Source organism: Parasteatoda tepidariorum, chromosome 2 (genome assembly GCF_982258835.1).
Source record: "Parasteatoda tepidariorum strain Cologne lab strain chromosome 2, Ptep-v5.0, whole genome shotgun sequence".
NCBI classification, from domain to species: Eukaryota; Metazoa; Arthropoda; class Arachnida; order Araneae; family Theridiidae; genus Parasteatoda; species Parasteatoda tepidariorum.
Genome location: NC_141756.1, coordinates 53,170,103 through 53,192,477, shown reverse-complemented (window position 1 = coordinate 53,192,477; position 22,375 = coordinate 53,170,103). Strand labels below are relative to the sequence as shown.

The window sequence follows — 22,375 nt, the reverse complement described above, 5'->3', positions numbered from 1 at the left end:
GAATGGGCCTTAGGGTGTTTCAATAAATCCTTATCATCATCATTTACCAATTTATTCTAGCAATAAAACAGGTTATGATGTTTCTATTTGCAATGATCTCATTAATGAGTCGTCATATTTTGATAGCATTTTCTTCCTAGATGAAAAATTAATTTGCTAATTTTGCCTGTGACTTGCTATGCTCTAAATGTTTTGCGTCATGTTAAAAGAAAGAAATACATAAAGCTTTATGCTCATTAAAGAACTCAAAAATAAAAATTGTCAAAATGCCGACTGTTTTGATGGAACAAGATTGAAAAATATGGTTTTCTGGAAAATGCGATTCAAGTTTACACTTTATTACTATACTCAATGATCATCGAATTATTATTATTATTTTTTTTTTTTTGAAAGTTCGAATTTTTGAAACAATAATTATTTATCTTTATGAAAACAAGAAAAGGAAAAAAAGTAGACTTTCTGAAAATATCTGGATGGTGCTACCCTTAGTAAAGCATTCCACTAACAGTTGTTAAAAATTTTTTTTGCAATATTTTGAATTACTTCTGTGTGATTTCAACAAGCATCCACTACACTAAAAATATTAAAAAGTATGACACAAATCATTCAAAATAGAAAAATAAAAATAAAGGTAGGTTATAAAATGTGAAAAGAAAATGCATTTAAGTTTATTTAATCTTATAGTACTATACTACACGTTAAAGCATATTTTTACAAAGCTTTAAGTCAATAAGTAAAACCTTGGAAGAGAAAGGTTTTAGAATTTTTTCTATTAGGCTATTAAAGATAGAAAATAGTTTTTTTTACAATTATTTTTCTAATCTGTGGATCTGTTTTCTTAAGCAACAACGCAATTATCTCATTAAGATTTTGCACATTTTTCTTGATAATCTAGATATTAAACTTAAAATACTTTTTAGTGCTCAATTTTTAAATTTTCTTTATAATTTATTTATATTTTTTTTAATGTACGGTCTATTTCTTACTAAAATTTGCTTTTTTTTGACTTACATCTGTGCCAAAAATAAATTTTTTTTATTTGTTTCGTTAAATATGAGTCAGTTTTATCTGAATTATTGGCGCATAATTTTCATAAAATTGTTGCAATATTTTTTGAGAGTTCATGTCCATCAAGGGAATACTTTTTAAGGGGTCTTCAAAAATTGATTAAAAATTTTTTAAATGAAGTTTTAAAATATTGCTCTTTCATATGTTTAAAATATCAGAAAAATAATTATTAGAATATGCTTTTTTTATTAAAAAATATGCTTCATTTACTAAAAAATATGCTTTTTTTTGTCCTCTAAAATACGTATAACCCATTAATGAACCTTCTTTAATAAAATTTCTGTTTTTGATATAAATGCAGGTACTATTCCTGAAAACTAATTGTCGAAAGACAAAGATATCGAAATCTCCAAAATGCCGAATGTTTCAGGTTTAAGCATTGAAGTTGCTATTTATCATAATTGCTCAAATCATAATTTATTTCAAATTTTATTACTTTTTTAATATTTGAAATACAAAAATTCAAAGAAAATTGCTGCCTAAGAATTATTTTAATTTTAATTTAAAAAATTAATCATAAAAAGTTATAAAAAAAATCTCATTTTAACAAGCGATTTGATAAATTGATAATTGAATGAATAGATTAAAATGCCCACCGCTTAACTTTCAGAACGGGAAAGAATTCAGCTGATTGTCTCTGCTTTTTCCGAGCATTTATATGCTGGCTTTCTTAAATTTAAAAAAAAAAAAAAAAATGAACCTGGTGTTTTTCTATGTTATTCAATGGGAAAGTAATCCACAGCTGGGAAATTTCTGTACGATTTTGCTCACATGCTCAAAATTTGGAAGGTATTAATTTACTAAATTGTTTAAAATTTTGGCATTATTTAACTATTTATTCTAATTTTAAAGAGATCTATAATAAAGAATTTGGAAATAATTTTTTTTATTCCCAATTGAAAACTTTAAAGAGTTTAACGAAGTTGCTCTGTTCAAAATGTTTCCATAAACCCTAAACTCAGCATATGATGTAACAAGTGCCACATTTTAACTTTCGAAAACGAGATTCCGGATAGGAAGAAAGAAGGCCGTAGGTGCGCACACCATCTATTGTGAAAATTACAAAAGGACACACATCATCCAACCATGACCAAGCACACAGCCCGATTATTATTAGGGCACTATTTCTTAGCGGCCATGGTAGAAATGCTGCGTAATTTTATCTCTGGTCAGACGACGTGGACAGCATCTGAGCTGGCACCCCACTCTCCAAACTTCCACATTATAACCAAAGAGATATGTTTTAGATTTTGAGCGCACCTTGTTTCGTATATACGTCTGTAATTACAACGGGATATTTAAGAATAGTAGTACCTTATTTATAGGATTGTCAGTCAACGATGAAAAAACTAAATTCATGGCGTAGTACAGTGCACCGAAAAAAAAAGAAAGGAAAAAAACGAACCACCTTGAATAACTTTTGATCTAATGATCATTTTTGAACGAGTAATGAAAAGTTTTTGCATACAGTTATAAAATTCGTTTATCCTTATCCAAAGATAATTCCATGCAAAAAAATAAATTTTAGTTAATATTTATTATTATTTGACGAAAAAAGCTTGAAATGTAAAATATAAATTTTTTTACAGCATTTCAAAGTAAGTAATTTTACATGGTAAAACGCAAAATGTGTGCGAAATTAGTTGAATAGCTCCAGAGAAATCGAATTTTAAAAATTCGATTTCTCAGGAACTATTCAACCGATTTCGCTCAAATTTTGTATTTCGCCTTGTAAAATTACATATTTCAAAATGATGTAAAAATATTTATACCTTACAGTTCAAAATTTTTTCGACTATTATTTAATAAAATAACAAATATGAACTAAAATTAATTTTTTTTGCATGCAATTATCTTTTAATAAACAAAGCTCGCGAGTTATGACGAAGTAAGAAAAAAAAAAACCTATAACAAAATGAGGTTCAAACTGTGGATTGTTCTCCTGATCAAACTATGTAGACCATATTTCCCTGATTGCGGTTACACTCTAGAATTTAGGGGTCAAGAATCTAGATCCGTCCAAAAAAAAGTATGTTTATTCAGAGATAGTGTGTTTTTGTGACTTGAAATATCGTCCGCCGTAATTAATTTGTATATTTGAGGCCACCCCCTCGAATCATTAAGATTAAGTCCTAGAACGAGAAGATCCGATTATTAGATCAAAAGTTATTTCAGGACGGTCCCCCCCTTTTTTTTTTTGGTTCACTTGACATTCCCATACAACTGTGAAAAGGAGGAGAGGGAATTGGGGAGGTCTTGACATGGAACCGGTCTTCTTCTCAGATAACGTATTCGAGCATTGTGATGACGGTGAAATGTTTCAATCCATGAAAAGCTGGCCAATCAAGTTGAACTTTTTTCTTTACGACAAACGTGCAGTAAGAACGAAACTTCAGACTTTTGGTTTTTCATAAGTAAGCTTAAAGCTAGTAAAAGAACATGCGATAAAGAAAAATCGTGTACATTTTTGTAAACAAATGGAAGTGACATTGGTATTGACCTGTTGTTTTGGTATAAAGTTTATAATGTTTATAAAAATATTTAGGAATAGATATTTAAGTTTATGAAACTTCATTTGAAATTGAAGTTAACAATTAAATAATAATTGTACTTGAATAAGTTTTGTATTCAAGAAGTTGTGTTTTGTAGCTTTTGTCGCATCGTCGATTTGTTCATGATTTAAATCAACTTGGTTTTAAACTAGATTTGTTCATAATTTAAATCAATTGAGTTTTTTGAAAATATCATTGATTTAAATCGAATGATTTCCTTAAAAATGTCATCAATTTAGAAATTAATAAATCATTTTAATGTGAGGTTGTTAAATGATTTTATTGATATTTATATTTTTAAAATTTATTGTAGATATATTGCTGTTTTAAATTATTTCCAATTACCAAAATTACTATAGTACTTAGCAGTGTGTAAAAAAATCACAGAATTTTTGAAATATTTTAAAATAGCCGTAAAGCTAAATTCAGACTGTTTCATCTTCCATTTTTTTTAATATTTATTTTATTATATGGATATGCTAATTTGTGCTGTGTATGTAAGACTTAAGTTTTCTCAATTTTTTCGAAATTAAAATAAAAAATTCTTCAAAAAATATTTATAAAATGAATTTAATGATTTTTTTCATTTTAATCTGTTTTTCTGTAGCTAAAAGCAATAAATTTCTATTTTATTTTTAATCTGCTATTATGGATTGAAATGTTAGTTATGATTTATTCCTAATAACTTTTCAATTATGTCACCATTTATAAAATTATATTACTAATTATTAATAAAATTTTTTATATTATTTAAAAAAAAATTAAAAACTCCCATTTTAGTAAAAAAAAAAAGATAGACTTAAATGAAATAAATTGGATTTAAAAAGAAGAAAAAAGATAAACGTAAAGCTTGATTGTTATTAGAATTTTTGTTTTATTATACTGCTTATAGACAATAACTTTATTGATCATATCTTTTTTTTAAAAGTAATTTTTCTTTGTTCAGATAAATGTTTATTCTACCTTTTAACATTTATCTAGTCATAGAATTCTCATTTTGGTAATTAAAGATTTGTTGGATGAAGCCATAAGTTTAGAATATTTATTATGTTTGAATGATCTTACATTGTTTCTATTACCAAATTAACATTTTTTCAATTTTATAGGTTATGGAAAATACTGATTTGCTGGATCAAGTTCGTAAATTTAAACTGAAAGGTTTAAAACGAGTATCAACCACTGTAACTAGTGAAAATGGTGTTCGATACACTGAAACTTTGAAAGATGATGGGTGCTATGAAACATTGCCTGAATTTTCCTTGAATCCTGGTTTTGTAATTGATAACAGCTTGGATATTACAGTTTCCTTAGTTTTAGAAGGATTAATACTTGGTAATTATTTTATGCCTGCTAGTTAAATGTATTAATTAATTATGTCCATTATGAACTTTCTAATTATTTGAGTTTTTATTTTACATTTTAAGTTATTTATACTAGTTTATTAATGCTGTAATTGTTCACTCTTTAAATTTTTTTCATTCATTAAAATATTGGATTAATTTTCTAAACTATGCCATTTAGATTTAATTCTCATTGCTAAATGTTAGAAATATGCTCAAGTGTCATGGGAAATATTTCCATATTAGTATCTGTACGCCAACTATAAACGCCAAGGTGTTGAAACGTTTTTGAATATAAAAAAAAATTCAAAATAAAATGTTATGGATAATGTAAATGACTGTAAATGTATAATGTAAATGAATACATTTCTGGTGTTTCTTTTTGAAAATGTTATATCAGTTCTGCATATTTTTGAAAATGACCTATTACATGTAGCTTAAATTTTTATTATAGTTTATCATTACTTAAATGAATATCTTGTTCTTGCATATATATATATATATATATATATATATATATATATATATATATATATATATATATATATATATATATATATATATATATATATATATATATATATATATATATATATATATATAATTTACAATTTTAAATAAGTTCATGTTATAAAGATTTAATATTTATTTTAAATATTTAATCAATATTCCATAATGAGCAAATTAATAAACTAATTATAAACACACTTAAAATGGTCAAAATTCAGAATCAGTATTCCACAATCTTCAAACTTATTAACTAATTATAAAAACACTTAAAATGGTCGAGATTCGGAATCAGCTCATTATAATTTAATTGATCGTAAAAAAGTTTTTATTAACCCTTTGTTTTTTATACAGCCGCAGACTTGTTTTTTCATCTTTGTTTCATATTGCATTTTGTTATACAGCTACCTCTATGCAACTTCCATCTTACCTAATAGTTTGCTAAAAATGTACATTATATTTTTATACACATTACTCTTTGGAGGCTAATCTTAAAATGAACTAAAAGCCCATCATAAAAGCTTACCTGTGTAGGCAATAAAATAGTGTTTTCAAAGCAAATTAAGTACTCACTAACACTGGAAAACCACTTGTCCACCACAGGATGAAAGTAGATGTGTTGGTGGCAGTTACTTTGAAAACTGGTTATTTCAAGGTATTATAAGTGTGTTATCTATTTAGTTTTTCCATTTACCAAATGGACAAACAGTTGCCTTCCATTGTCCATACAAAAAAGTGGCTTACACATACTTTTATTAACTTTTTCCATAGTCAACTACTTGTCTACTGTTAGGAAATAATCTCATAGTAAGTTCTAGTTAAGAAGCAATTGCTAGCTTATAGTTGCTTATCTTACAAGATATTTTTATGCAGCTAATTTTGTTGTTATTAAAACATTTAAAATTTATGGAAATATGGATTCAAATAATTTTTGATGCATGAGATATTTATATTTTTGTTTGATTCTGATATGAATGTTAAATATTTATTTAAATAATTTATCTTATTTTAGGAGAATGGTTCACTTATTTGGCTAGGAATTATTTTTACATTTTTTATTTACTTCTGTTGCCTAATAGGTGCACTTTTGGGGGTGTTAAATTTGATATTTTATTTCTACATGTCTTGATAAGTGTGTTTGTGTATTCATTATTTATAAAGATACCAAGAGAATTCTAAAATAAATAACAACATATATATTTTTAGAAGACTATCGAACAAATACAACAAACTGGAAGCACTAAAGGCCAGGTATGACTAAACCCTATGCATCATCCAGTTTTTGAAATATTTCATGTCCAATTTATTATAATATAGAGTATATGAATACCATTAGATGCTGTTTTCTATATCATTTGCATCATCCAGTTCCTGAAATATTTCATGTTCAATTTATTATAATATTGAGTATATAAATGTCATTAAATGCTATTTTCTATATCATTTGTTAGTAGCATTTTGAAAAAAATTATTATTTATCATAATTATTATTATTTTCTTCTAATTTTTACAATTTTGTGGAATTATTTTTGTAAAATTAAGAAGATAACAAACTAATCACTAATATACTACTCAACAAAATACACTTTAAAATTTCTAGGTTTCAGTAAAAAGTTACTGGGACAAATACAATCCAAATTACTAGGCGTGTTAAATTATAAGGTAGGTATTGTTAAAAACAATGTATGACAATAAAATTACTAGTAATGCAATAAAAAATAAAAGTGGAACATTTTAAAGAACTGTCAAATTAAAAATATTAGTCAACACTTTCGATTAAGAAAAAGTTTCTGAAAAAAAAATTGTGATTTTAATTTCTCAGATAAATTTTAATGCTTGTATAAGTCTTGTTTCAAAGACTTTCATTATTTTTTTATTCAAGTCTTATTTTGTTTGGTATTTAATGAGATTTGGGAATCAAAATTGGAATTTCTTTTGGTATATTTAAAATGTCTATAGCAGTTTTCTATTACAAGAATGTCTTTGTCTCTTGTATTAGAAAAAACTCTCTACCTAACTTAATCTCTTCTTGTAGTTATTGTTCTCTTTTGCTTAGAAAATTTATACTATCAGTACTCTCATATTAGGTAAATACTAAAATCAGTAGGTTCTGTCCTGTTGCATTTTCACTATATCTTATTACCAATAACAATGTTATGAAAGTCTGAAATTCGGTAAACGTTAATATTCTCCAGTGAATGTTAACATTCAAATAACTTTTGTGAATGTAAAAAATTCAGTCATTAATATCATTATTTTGCTTTTATAATAGAAAATTTAAAAATTCAGCAGTGAATGTTGAATGAAAATGTTTGTTTTTAATCCTTTTATCAGTGCATCCTGAATATTCATAACAGCTAGTGTAAATGAAAATTAATGGTATTTAAGGAAGTTATTTTGCTCAACCTTTATCATAAGTACATGCCTAATGGTAACATTTGCTTTTGCAAGAAAGTTATAATGAAATGTAATAAATTTTTTCAAATATTCACTGGAACAACTTCGTGAATATACATACACTGGAGATTTTACTAATTTTATTGCTTCATACTAACATTGAAATTGAACAATTTATTTCAGAAATTGAAGTTGACAATGCTTTGAAGATAATTCCACAATAAATGGGTCAACTAATGTAAATTGTTTTTGTAAAAATAATTAATATTTAATTACCAATTAATACCATTTTAAAATTATCTTTGTAGGTTCCCAAGATGTCGCTATGGAGCTCAAAATTTTGGAAGACTTCAATGTGACTCATGTTTTGAACATAGGTTATAAAATTCCAAACTATTATGAATCTAAGTTTATTTATAAAAACGTTGATATTTTGGATGAGCCAAAATCAAAGATTAGAACATTCTTTGATGGTTGCTTTGAATTCATTGATGATGGTAGACATGAAGGATGTGTTCTTGTTCACTGCAATGCTGGCGTCTCTAGAGCACCGACTATAGTCATTGCCTATTTAATGAAGACAAATCATATGGCATTAAAAGAAGCGTTCAATTTTGTTAAAAGTATACGGCCATATATAAGACCTAATGATGGATTTATGAGAGTACTTGAAGATTATGAAAAAGAAATTTTTGCATAGTCTGTAGCTTAGTGCCAGAACAACCAATGTTTAAGTTTTGAAAAAGGATTTTAACTTTTATCTGTTAGGATAATCGAAGTTAAACTTTACTAAATTGTACTGTTAGTTCCTTTCATGTGACTATATATTATATACATATAAGAACATTTGGTGTGTCAAAAACATATAACTATGCACAAATAACAATATTTTCCTCAAGAAATTTAAAACTTTAGTTTTGGACATTTTAAAAATATGGCATTGGTTATTCTTGCATTAAGCAACATTTTTATACAGTTTTATACTTTAATTTGTTGTGCTTAATTTGTATATTTTTCAAAGTAGACGGTTTTTTTTATCGTGTAAATACATTATTTATTGATTTCAGCTAAGGTTTTGTATAGCTATTGATACTTTTTATGTAGTTTTTATATATATTTTTTACTTCAAATAATTTTATTTGTATCATATGTTTGTTATATTTGCTATGCATATTTTAACCTATTTATATATTGTTCTTGAGAGGAATTTAAGATCAATGCATTTTGTTAAGTTTTATTTTCATCTATACAAATAAAAAAGATTTTAATAATAAAATATGTCCGTATTTCTACATAAAAAAGTTTTTAGTAAAATTGCAATTATTAACTTGTTAAGAAATAATTTTATTACTTTGCATGCTTGAACTACCATTATGATTGTGAACTTTTCTAGAAAAACTGTGATTGACTGATAGTTAAAGATGTGTTATAGATTTAAAAAGCAAGAGTGAATACTAAAAACTGGAATTCATAAATGTTATTTAACATGAGTTATAAGGCATAATTTTAGGTAGAGTAGAAAAACGTAAATAGCTATGCTTTGGCCTTTAAATTGTGGAAGCTTTAACTTCCACGACTCCCTTGGCCAACAGCTGACTGCTGTGAGAGAAGATTACATGGTTAAGAAAAACAAATGCTTGTTGTAATAGAATATTACAATGTTTGTATGACGCTTAAGTTAAAAATAATCCTTTAAATTAAAAGGCAATACAAGCAAAGTATAGGTTACTTATAAAAAATATTTGAAACTGAAATGTTATGTGTATATATTTAACATTAAAAATACTTAAACTATGAAGAGAACAAAAATAGTTTGAAAATAATGGAGAAATAATGGTTATGCATTGTATTACTGTTTCATATTTCATTGATTAACTTCCACGTTTGATTTAACTTTGAAAATGCTGTTTCATACTCACTCACATTGCCTATTTTTAGCGAGAATATCTTTTACAAAATTTTTATTGAAACATTTTATTTATTGTCAGCATTTTATGGTTGAAAGTATTTATATTTTATTACGAAACCATATTTATTATTAAACTGTTATCAGTTCAAAATGTTATTTATATAACAATGAAAAGTTTCATTTATACGTATTGAAATATAGCCAAAATGGTGCCCTCTTTTTACTATTTAAGTTCACAAATTTTTTATATTATCATCTTTACTTTTTTTAGCTAGGTTACTTGTTAAAATTTATTTATTTTACAGGAGGAATAATATTTTCCTGGAAAACTTTGTTGTAAAATACTACTCAATAGGTATAAGTTAACTTAATTATATTGCCTTTGTTTCTAATAGCAATTTATAAAATTTTATTTTTACCCAGATTTTATTAACTTGCTCTTATTTCCACATTCGTTAAATGTTTTTTTATGTGTTGCCTTTTTGATTTTCAGGAGTGTACTTCATTTACTTTTACAACTTTGTATACATTGTTTTATTTTTCTGTTAAAATTTGTTTTTAAGTGTTTTTCCTTTGTATAGCTTAAAATTTTATGTGATTGTTTTCGTGCTGTTGTTGATTTTTTAACTTCAATGCAATGGAACTTCATTAGTTGCATTGGCATGCGCAAACTGCATAGCTTTGCCATAATACTGTTCTGATTTACTCTGTGTTTTCAGTGTAAAAATGTTCAGTATCACCCATAACTTTTAAATGAATTTTTTTAAAAAACTTTAGCATTGTTATGTAATGTTAGTCAGAATATAAAAACATTTTTAACTGCCATTTTGTTTTTTACATATTGAAAATGAATTTTATGCTTAGCATTGAATTATCTAACCAATGTGTCTCAAGATTTCTTCTTCGCATGCTTTCTTAAATAAAGTGAATATTCTAATTTGTATGAGATATCTCATTATGCAATTAAAATTCTAAAATGCCCTTTGTGTGTTGAATTGTTTTGATCAAGCATTGCCAAAACATTTTTAATATTTTTTTAATCATACGTAATTATTATTAGTATTAACATTCGTATCTTATTAATTACCTTCCTTCAAAGGATTGCCTCTTTTTTTTAGGTAAACACAGGTTTTTACTCTTCTTTCTGTTTTTCTCGTGTGTCAGACTTAGCATATAGGCCTGCTTTATAAGCTAACTAAAATTAATGCTATTTAAGTTTGGTGTAGTAAAATCAATTACTACACGAAGCTTCTCAACTACTAAACCAGACTGTAGTAAATCTCAGTTTTTGTACCATAAACTCTATATTTGAATTAATTCTTTAATTTTACACTGTTTAATATGAAAAGGATCTATTAAAATTTATGTTACTTTTACCAAATTTATTCATGCTTATGCTACTTCTACTAAAATTATGCATAGATTTTTTACAGTGGGTGAGCTTTCTTATCTTGCTTTTTAACAAAATGTCATATATTCTTATATACCTGTCCTTTATATTATCTCTTTTAAAAGTTAAACTTAATTTTAAGATGATAAGCTCAGAGTACATTATTCTATTAAAATAAAGAAAATTTGGTTTTGAAAAGCAGCTACAGTAAATGGTTTTTTCATAAAAAAAAATTTGGTATTGAAAATTAGTTACAATGCTGGTTTTTTCTCAAATGTAATTGCTGGGACATAAATAGAGAAAATTTGGTGAAAATTGGCTACAATTCGTGGTTATTTCACAAATGTAATTGCTGGGGTCATAAATAGAGAAAATTTGGTACTGAAAATTAGCTACAATGCGTGGTTATTTCACAAATGCAATGAATGGGGTCATAAATAGAGTAAATTTGGAAATTCGATATAATTTTTCGAAATGCGAAATATTTCAAAACTAAATAAATGGGTACTGTATTTGTAAAGACTTTGAAAAATCTAATAACTACTATTTATATAAGTGAACGAGTGTTAATGCCTTGTGTAAAAATTTAGAATAAAAAAAGTATCAAATGAGACACTCTTAAACACTATAGGTTTAATAGAAAGCATGATCAGGGTTATTTTAATTTTAGAGTTTTTATCTTTTATTTGTAATTTTCAAAAAATACAGAGTTAATGCATCTTAGAATAACACATTAAAATGCATCATGAATAAATGCATTAAAATTTTAATACATTAACATGCATCCTTAATTATTCCAAAGGTATCGAACTTTTGGCCTGAAAAACCGAACAGCCTTTATTCTGTACTATAAACGAAGATTAATTGTAAAAAAAAATTAAAAAAATTCAGGTATATTATATTACATTATTAAGGAAATTGTATGCATATTTTTCATATGGGTTATATTTTAATTATTTGTCTTTGAGTTTCATTTTCCTTTGTTAAATTTACTTTTTTAAAAATGTTAATGAATCTTATGAGCATTAATGTTACTGTTTTTCTAAGTTATATTAGTAAAAATAAAATAAAAGATTGTCTTCCTGTTTCTTCAGACAAATGAAGTTAAGCATTTCTTTATTCCATCTATTGATGATCTCTGATCATAGCAAAATGTAATATTTTATTGCAATTTTATTTTTAAATACAACATTGTGAACATATGGTGTTTTTTCCTAACAACATTTTCTTTTTTTCCTCCCGAATACTTGCTGTATGGAAATTTTATTTAATTTTAATCTGATATGGGCTAAAATTAATAACATGTATGTTATAAATATAGTTTGCGTTATTTGCAGAATTTTTTTTTTGATCGTATTTGTGCTGTTATTAATTTCCGAGACTAATATAATAACTACTGGAATTATTCTGTCAATTACATATCAATTCAATACGTTTTAAAGTAACCTCCACCTGATCGTATCGCTTCCGTACTTGGCTGTAAAAGCTTCAGAAAAATGTTTTAAAGTTTTTTTTTTCGGAATGCTCTTTGAATATGACACTTTTAATGACTTTGTCATTTTTAAACTCAACAAAATTTTCACTTTTGGTAACAAATGTCTCCAAGAGTTTAGTTCGAAAGGTATGGTGAATGATTCATCTCCTAAACCAAAATATATGCGAAGGGAACAAAGCAGCAATGTTAAGTACGTTGAAGTCAACAAGAAAATCCCTGACGTTAGAGTTCCAGTCAAGGATTTTTAAAAAATATTTCTGAAACTTACAGATCACGTATATAACGGCAGGTGAAGTTTTTTTTAAAAAAACAAACATATTAACTTGGTATGTAATTCACATTGTATTTTTAGGCGATATTAGATCAATCCTGTGAATTAATTGCTGTATTAGTTTTTGATTAATTGATGCTGATTTTAAGACATTTTTTGTTCATTTTCTGATATTTTGTTAATAATAAAAGCTTTTCTTGAAAGCATTATTTACGACAAAAATTACATTAACGGTATACACGATGTTAAATTTATAAATAAATCTGTTGAAAGTCTTAAGAAATTGTCGAGAGCTCAATGTTGAAGAGGAAATTTTATTTGATTGCCAGTAAAATCTACAGATGGCGTTGGCAGCGCCTCTGAAATTAAATTTAAGGGAAGTCCATAGGGCATTTATCAATAATGCTAAAACTGACATTTTTTCGATTTATCTTTTTTAAGAAACTACTTACGATATCGCTTTGAAATATTTTGGGGATATTTGAGATTATATCAATTGTACGCTGTTATAATGTTTTCAAAAGTGAGTGTTCCTCAAAAGTGATGAAACTTTTTAAAAAATTAAAAGTTCTCAGCTCATAATTTTTAAAAAAAAATTTCTGCCAATTATATACATTAACAGCTATCATAGAGTTAACATGTCTGTGTAAATATTCTGTTACAAAAAAAAAAGAAAAAAAAAAACAAAACAAAACCGAAGCAATATTCTATTTAGATGCTGAGAGTTAGTTAAAAGTTAGTTTTAGCATTTTTCGTCTATGCCTTACAGACTCCCCTAAATTCTGAACATTCTTTTTTATTTGAACCATAGACTTATGAGAATTGTTTTGCGCGACATTTCAATCATTAAATTTAAAAGAATTAAGCAATTTTTAACTGTTATAGTGTTAGTGTTTTCCATTAAAATTTTGTTATTAAACTTGAGTTTTTTTCCTTTTAAACGAACCAAAACCACGGAACCATCTATTTAAGATTATGTTCTTCGATAAGGGTTCCATAGGAGAGTCTTAAGTCATTGTTCATATAAATCATTCACACGTTTAATAGCTTAATTTCACAGATTTTTTTTAAAATAATTATATTTAATAAAGATCAAAAATAATATGAAGAAAGATGCGTTACAATTGACTGCGTATATGAGTAGAAATTTATAATAAAAATAAGCTCAATCACAATAATTTAGTTACACATTTTGGATTATTTTTAATTCGGTCAATTTGGATTATTTTTAATGTCGTATTTCATAATTACGAAGTGAAATATTTTGTAAACTCAGTTCAAATTCCATGTCCTGTCTTTTTTTTTTTTCAATATGAAAATTAGCATGGTTATGAATATTTACAGGTATGGTTCGCAAAAAAAAAGAAAAAACACCACCCTGAATAACTTTTGATCTAATAATCAGATCTTCACATTCTAGGACTCTAATGCTGTTAATTAGTGCTGACGATATTATAAGCTATGAATATTATTATATTACAGACGATAATATAAACTATATATATTATATTCTATGACATCAGACACAAGAACCTAATTTCTCTAAATAAATATACTTTTTTTCGACGGATTTTCATCCCTCAAAATATGGGGATAGAGCTAATTTGGGAGACATGGTCCAAAGTTTGGAACCTTTAGCGTTAATTTTACTCTTTGCGTATTTCGCTATATCTTGAGAGTTTTTTAAGCGAATTGTAAAAATTTTTGTGCACAATTGTAAAATTCTTTATGCTAAGATAATTTTAGGAAAAAAAAAACTTTTTGTAAATATTTATTATTTTTTATTATTTAATAACAGTGAAAAATTTTGAATTATAAAGTATAAAATTTTTTATAATATATAAGAGAACGTAATTTTACATGGCAAAATACGAAATTTGAGCGATTTCGGAAGGAGAAATCGATTCTGAGAAATGGAATTTCAAAAATACGAATTAGTCCTAGAAAGTTAACATCTGATTATTAGATCATTATTTAGATTATTATTTAGAGCAGTTTTTTTTCGTGCATATTACGGAACAGATGCCTTGTGTAGAAATACGTTTACAATTGAGTTAAACTTTTTTTGTCAAGTGAAATTAAACCATGGATAATGAACCACATACAGTTCGACCCTTTACAAATCTGACAACCAATAATATCATAAAGATGTGACCGGCAAAATATAGGGTAAATATCAAAGAAATTGGGAATTATCAATGACAGATTATTCATAAGGATTTGAGTAGGTGTGAAGTAAGATTTGAGTAGATAATAAGGAGACTTACAAAAATTACTTGCAACTATTTATGTAGTCACTAAATGCAACTATTTATGTAGTCTCTAATCTCTGATTTAGATGCAAAACAGAATGAAGCAACACTTATCGTTTTTAATTACATAATCGTAGGCGTAAGTGATAACTACAACCACGCTTAATTGAATATAGAAACTAGGAGAAAGATAGTAATGTTTTTTGTTTGAAACCCACTGATAACGTCAGAGATCATTTAGCAGATAGCTGATTATAAAAGAGCATTTATTTTATCAATGAAAACCTCCTCTCGTATTGTTTACTTAGTTTTTCTGTGTTCATATTCGATTGTTTTATAAGCACTAGTTTCCAGCTGAAGTTATTTAGCATTAACTGTATATTTAAAGTGTGTGATGGCTCTGCGTAGAAAAAATGAATACATGTTTACATGGAGAATAGAGAATTATTCTTTCTGCTATCAAAATAACGGTGAGTGCTTGTTCAGTCCCAATTTTATTGATGAAAACCTAAGTGGAAAGGAATGGTTCCTACAGTTGTTTCCAAGAGGCGAGAGTGAGATGACATCGGAATATGTTTCGTGCTACTTGTTTCAAGATTCGTTGGACGAAAGTTCTTTTTCGTTCGACTTAAAAATCGAAATGGTTGGTGCCAGTGGTAAGAAATTAAAAACTTTTGAAGTGACTAATAAATCAACTGGAAATGAATGTAAATGGGGAAGCTCTGAGTTTATTGAAACCCGGGAAATAATGGAAGACGCAGAGAAGAGTGCTGATGATGTGTTAACTGTTTATTGCTACCTGTATGGTGAAAGCTTTAGAAAGTTGAAGTCGGAAGAAAGCATTGCTCGTACAAGGATCGGCGTAGATCGTCTAAGCCTTAGATGGAATGTGTTCTGCAAAAATGGGATGGTTTTAGAAGATATCATATTCCCTCGAGGTATTAAGTTCTTGTTTACCATATCTAAAACTGACAACTCTCTTAAGATAAATGTTAAAATTTTAAAGTCGAAAATTAAACTGTGTTATTATGTTGATTGTAAGTTGACACTACTTGACGCAAGAGACAAAGAGGCATGCACAGAAAGGTCTTCGCATTTGTTTCAGTTAAAGCACCCATTCGAAATTTGGGAGTTTCCTTCGGTTGCTTTCGCGCATGAATTGGTGCGTAATAAAAAGGACTATGCCGAAAACAAAGCCATTGCTTTTTTGTGTGAGTTTTCATGCTCGAATGCTACAGAATCGAACATTCTTTCTGTTTTTGACGATGTTACTCGAATTTCTTCCTTACAAGAAGATTTTAAGTGCATGTTCTTGAGCAAGAAATTTTGTGATGTCAAACTAAGTGTAGAAAATCATGTTATAGAAGCCCATAAAAGTGTCCTGGCGGCTAGATCTCCAATATTCTGTGCTATGTTCGATATGAATATGATTGAAACTCTAACTGGTACCGTTAAAATTGTTGATATCGATTACAATACTGTTAATCTATTTTTGGAGTTTCTGTATACTGATAATGTTGGAGTAATAGATTTTGAGCGTGCAAAAAAACTTTTGATTGTGGCTGATAAGTACCAAGTACTAACATTGAAAGAGAAGTGTTCGATCTTTTTAAATTGTAAAATGTCGTTGACAAATGTATACGAAATATTAGTTTTGGCTGATACAATTAGTCATGCTCGTCTTAAAGCAGCTGCGATCGACTTTATTGTTAAAAATTCAGAAGAAATTCTATTATCATCAGAATGGATAACGTGGCTACAAAACAATACGGAATTGGCATCGGAAGTTTTGTCAAAGCTAACGACAAATTTATCTTGCTAACATAGTGTTGTTTAGTAAAAAAAAACTTTTATCAATTTTTTTATTACTTACCAATTTGTTAATTAACCATGAAAATTATGGATCAATTCACTTTTATGAGTTTATAAGATTATTATTTAAAATGAATTAAATTCATACAATACTTATAAAATCTGTTGTAATTGTTATTTCAAAAAGCTTATTTTTTATAATTAAAGTTTTGTGATCTATTTAAGCTTTTCTTCACTTTTTAAAATTATCGTGTGCAACGTATAAACTTTAATTGCAAACCAAGCCAAATGCACAGCACAACTAAATTTTTTCGATTATTCTAAATTTAATTATTCTTACACAGGGTGCGTAGCGTTTCTAAAAAGTGCTTAAAGGTGCTTATTTTCTATTTTCGTTTTTTAAAAGCCTTTAAAGGTGCTTTTTTCATTGGGTGCTTTTAAAAAGTGCTTAATTTTTCCTTTTTTAAAATGAGATTCTTCCTTTACCATGTTGATTTTTGCTACGAATTATGCAAAATGACACAGTTCACATTGCTCTATTCAACGTTTTCTCAATAAATTCAACCCCAATCTATTTCGGCGCATTGTCAGTCCTTAGCGTATGAAAACGCCATTCGTTTTGCATGATTCAAAATTTCATGATTTTTGACAATTTTCAAAAACAATGTCAAAAGGTTTTTTCTTTTCTTTGACATGATGGTTAAAAGAAGATAAAACCGTCAATTGTCAAAAACTTTCCAACTCTGCCTAATTATGATATTTTTTTTAAAGTGCTTAAAAATATTTTTTGAGTGCTTAAAAGGTGCTTATTTATTGTTAAATAATTTGGCTACGCACCCTGTTATATATATATATATATATATATATATATATATATATATATATATATATATATATATATATATATATATATATATATATATATATATATATATATATATATATATATATATATATATATATATATATATATATATATATATATATATATATATATATATATATATATATATATATATATATATATATATATATATATATATATATATATATATATATATATATATATATATATATATATATATATATATATATATATATATATATATATATATATATATATATATATATATATATATATATATATACAAATGAACATGAAAAACATGAATAAAATAAAAATAAAAAACTAAATGGTAGAGAAACAAGAATGGTAAAGGCAAATAGTCGTTGTCAAGACACATCTAATTGCCATAAATAATGCGATATTTCTGAATAAAGAATAATTATCCTAAGATAAAAATTATTCTTTATATGTGTCGATATCGCAAAAACCTAATGTTGTAAAAAATCATGAAATAAAAGAAAAATGTAAAAGGAAATCAAACTTACCGGCGTGAATTAAAACGCGGTTTAGGTTTAAAAGTACAATAATAAAACAGTTAACAAAAATCGCGAAGATGTAAAATATTGCTTATAGCTTGAATCGAATATAATAAATTTAAAAAAACATTTGATCGAAAAAGAAGAAAAAATGTTTAGGTAAAATATTAGTGCTGCCATCTATGAGAAACAATTAGTAAAAAGGTAATAAAATTGAAATAAAAATAAAAATGTTTAACGGATTGAATAAATTAGCAGTCTTAAAAAAAAAAAAAAAAAAAATCATTAATAGGGAAATTAATTTAAAAGTCAGTCTGTCAGGATAGAAAGCCGTTTATAGACTCATCCTTCATTCAAAAAATCTAACATAATTTTACAGAATACACATATCCATCTTTCATAGGGTGACTTATTTAAAAATCAGAGCCTGCATACAGGAATAGAAAACCGTTTATAGGTTTTATTCTTCATTCATACAACCTTACATAATTTTAAAGTATACACGTATCACCTGCATTCATTTGGGGTGGTTCTTTACGAACCAGAGCCCATTCCACTAATACAAAAATAAATAAATAAATAAATAAATAAATAAATAAACTGTTTATTATACTGGACAATTAAAATTAAATTAATTTTAAGAGGCTACAAAAATTAAAAAGTAACTAAAAAATATTTAACTAATCCAGTATAAAAGGTCATACATCCAAACTATTCCGTCCAGTGGCTTTAGGAATAGTTTATCATAGTTAGTTCCTACCTTGAAAAAATCAGAGCTTATTCTTAAAACAGAAAAATTAAATAAAAATTAAAAATTAATGTACCAAGTTTTTTAAGATTTTTTTAAAATAGAAATTAAGAAATGAACTAGGAAAATGGCTATTAATTAAATCGTTTTTATATATATCAGTATCTAATAAAAACTCGTTATAGTTAGAATTATTCCTGTAAAATCTATGAATTTGATTGGCAATAATATTAGAAAAAACCTTATTGGCTAAGTTAGAGTTGAAATCTATGCATTTTTTAACTGGAAATTTAAATTCATTTCTTTTGTCAAAAAGTTTAAATGTAATATTTTTATCTGCATTAATATTAAGAGTCAAATCTAAAAAATTTGCTGAAGAATTACTATTATTTGTTTTATTAAGAATTAATTCATTTGGATAAATATGTTTTGCTAGAATATCGAAATCATTAAAATTAATAACTAATAGATCATCAATGAATCTGAGAAAGAGAGAATGAATTGGAAGATTAACATGTGATTTTACAAATCTATATTCTTGTAGAAAAAGAAAAATATTGCAGATGTTAGTACTGAAATTATTTCCCATGGGAATACCATTAATTTGTTGAAAAAGGTGGTCATTGAAAAGAATATAATTGTTGTTAAGGTTAATATGTACTAGAAAGTTCCAGTTATCTTCATTAATAATATCACTGAGATTAAACATGCTGTGAATTTGAAGAAGGTCATCATGAATTTTATTAGTTGGAAGGGAAGTATAAAGGTTTTCGAAATCAAAACAGTGAATTGAATCTACATTTTTTAAAGTTTTTAGTGTATTTAAAACCTGAATGCTATTTTTAATATTCCAATTTAAATAGTTATTATTTTTAGTAAGTTTATTAATTTTGTTATAAACTTTTTTAAGAATGTTCTCAAAGTAAATACCGATTTTTTTCATGTTACTATTAACGCCACTTGCAATAAACCTGAATTTGGTTGGAGTCTTATGGAATTTTGGAGTCTTGGAGTCTTATGGTTGGAGTCTTATGGAATATATATATATATATATATATATATATATATATATATATATATATATATATATATATATATATATATATATATATATATATATATATATATATATATATATATATACATACAGCAATTTTCATTTCTGAAAATTGCTCTGCTACCTAAATAACAGTTAAATTGAATCATATTTTTGTTAGAGTTGACATTATAGAATCATGTCCATGGAGGATCAATTTTCACGATTATATGGTACCGTATTGAAGTTGCAGCGAATTTGAACGATATGTTTCGAAGCGTTTCAATATTTCTTACAGTGTGTAAAATCTAATAAAATATTAGTGATTATAGAAATAATGCTTTACAGAATGGCTTAACTATTCATTACAGAATAATTTATTAATAAACAATTCTATGTTATAAACAATATTGTGATGGAATACATTATTTTAAAAAATAGAAATCCTCACAATATTTTGGAAAGGTGAGCCGAATTTGATCAGAAAAAAATATCTACCCAGAATGCATTGCATATTTCATGAGAGATCAAGAAACCCAATTTCTTTGTCGGAAACAGATTAGGAAGTGAACTCCAAATCAGATTGTAGGAATAAAAGTTTAATTAACTTCATTTCTAATTCTAAGTTATGAATTATTTAATGACAGTGAACAATATTAGATTGATTCACTTCATTAATTATATAAAAGAAGGTTTTAAGGTTCGTTCTCAACATTACTACTGGAACAGTTTTAGAAAGTTTTTGTATAGGCCTTCGTACCGCTTTAATCTTTGAAGCTTCTTTATTTCTCTTACAGATTGAAATTAAATGGAAAAAAGCTGTTTTAATTTTATTTTTAACGAAAGTTTTTCAATTTCTTTTATTGACCCATTATGCAAATTAATTTGTTTGATTACCTTTTTATCAACATGTTGTGGTTGGTTGAAAGTATACAACATTAATTTGTTCTACGAAGGCTATTTCCAACGAAAAAATGTTTAGTAAACTGCTTCTTGATTTTTTCCTATATACATTCTATTCTTTATTTTCTAAACTTCATTTAAATATTACATAACATGCTTTTTTTAACTATTTGGTCATGAAATTGTAAAACCAACTTAAAGTGCAAGTTTTTCGTGAAGCACTTGCATTGTTTTTTCAATTGCTTGAAGTGCTGAAATAAAAAAAGTTGATAGTTTTTAAATAAAAATTTCCCTAAATTTTAATAAATTTTTCATTTTATGTATGAAAAATTTTTAAACGTAATTCTCAACGTAATAAATGTTGGATGAAAAAAAAATTCTTGCACAATTTTAGAGAAATATATAAAGAATGATATTTTTTTATGAAAATGTTAACGATTCAGACATTAACTCTAGAGATATTTTATGTGAAAGTTTATTATTATTTTTTCTGTGTAGTATAATTTATCTATTTTAAATAAGTGAATGTATTTTTTTCAGTCATGTACTGTTATACATTACGGCTTCATTAATTCAAATTTTGAAGCCCCAATTTGAAAAAAAAAAAAAAATTTCCCGGCTTTTTTACAGCGAGAGAGCAACATTTATCGCGAAAGGTAAACAAATATATGTACATTTTTTACCGGCTTTTCGTAAATAAAAAAATCATTAGGTCTGCTGTCCCTAAAAATTATTTTTTGCATTATTTTTGTTCAGGGATTGGAAGTTAATATTTATCTAAATTAACGTACAGTTTGTCGATAGAAAGAAGTTCCTTCGTCACTTCACAAAGTCCCAGTCTGCCTGCTGCTATGGAAACAAGAAATAACGTATTGAAATAGTAAAATATCGTATTCATAGTTACTGCCACTGCTCCAGACGAATGACGAGAGAAGTTCTTTCAATAGACAGTCTGTAGAGTGTTCTTTAAATTTCCCCTCACGCTCTTTCTCCCATCAGCATGACCTTAAGACGGAAAACTAAGACAGAAAGTTCATTCTATTTATACTAAAGACAGAAAGTTCACTTTATTTATACTAATTAATTTTTTTCTTTATTTCTCTCGGATGAACCTTGCTCAGTTTCTTACATTTTTCACAGTTTTTTAAGCATGTTTCATGTATTTTTACCCAAATTATGATATAATTTAACGATATGATATTTTTTATGACTTTTTAACGTTTTTACATGATTTAAAGACCCCTGAAGTATAGAAATAAGTGTTAATAATAGTAACCTAATTTTTAAGATTTAAAGTTACGCGCTATTCGAA

General features: G+C 26.3%; 2 protein-coding genes across 5 annotated transcripts in view; both read left to right on the top strand.

Moving 5' to 3' along the window:
- LOC107453504 (dual specificity protein phosphatase 19) overlaps window positions 1–10,754 on the top strand; it is a 40,671-nt gene extending 29,917 nt beyond the window's left edge. For 2 of the 4 annotated variants that reach the window (XM_071177547.2, XM_043038989.3), the window contains exons 2-3: window positions 4,727–4,952; window positions 8,173–10,754. In XM_071177547.2, coding sequence (XP_071033648.2) covers window positions 4,730–4,952; window positions 8,173–8,564 — 615 coding nt within the window. In that variant the 5' untranslated portion in view covers window positions 4,727–4,729 and the 3' untranslated portion in view covers window positions 8,565–10,754. Of the gene's footprint in view, window positions 1–3,433; window positions 3,580–3,746; window positions 3,886–4,726; window positions 4,953–8,172 lie in introns of those variants that run through there. The other 2 variants (XM_087157340.1, XM_087157341.1) reach the window with 2 other exon arrangements.
- A 4,658-nt stretch (window positions 10,755–15,412) lies between these two features.
- Window positions 15,413–17,212, top strand: LOC107453512 (speckle-type POZ protein). Its single transcript, XM_016070380.5, has one exon. It carries the CDS (start codon window positions 15,576–15,578, stop codon window positions 17,001–17,003), a length of 1,428 nt encoding a protein of 475 aa, XP_015925866.1. The 5' UTR covers window positions 15,413–15,575; the 3' UTR covers window positions 17,004–17,212.
- Window positions 17,213–22,375: the final 5,163 nt, after the last annotated feature.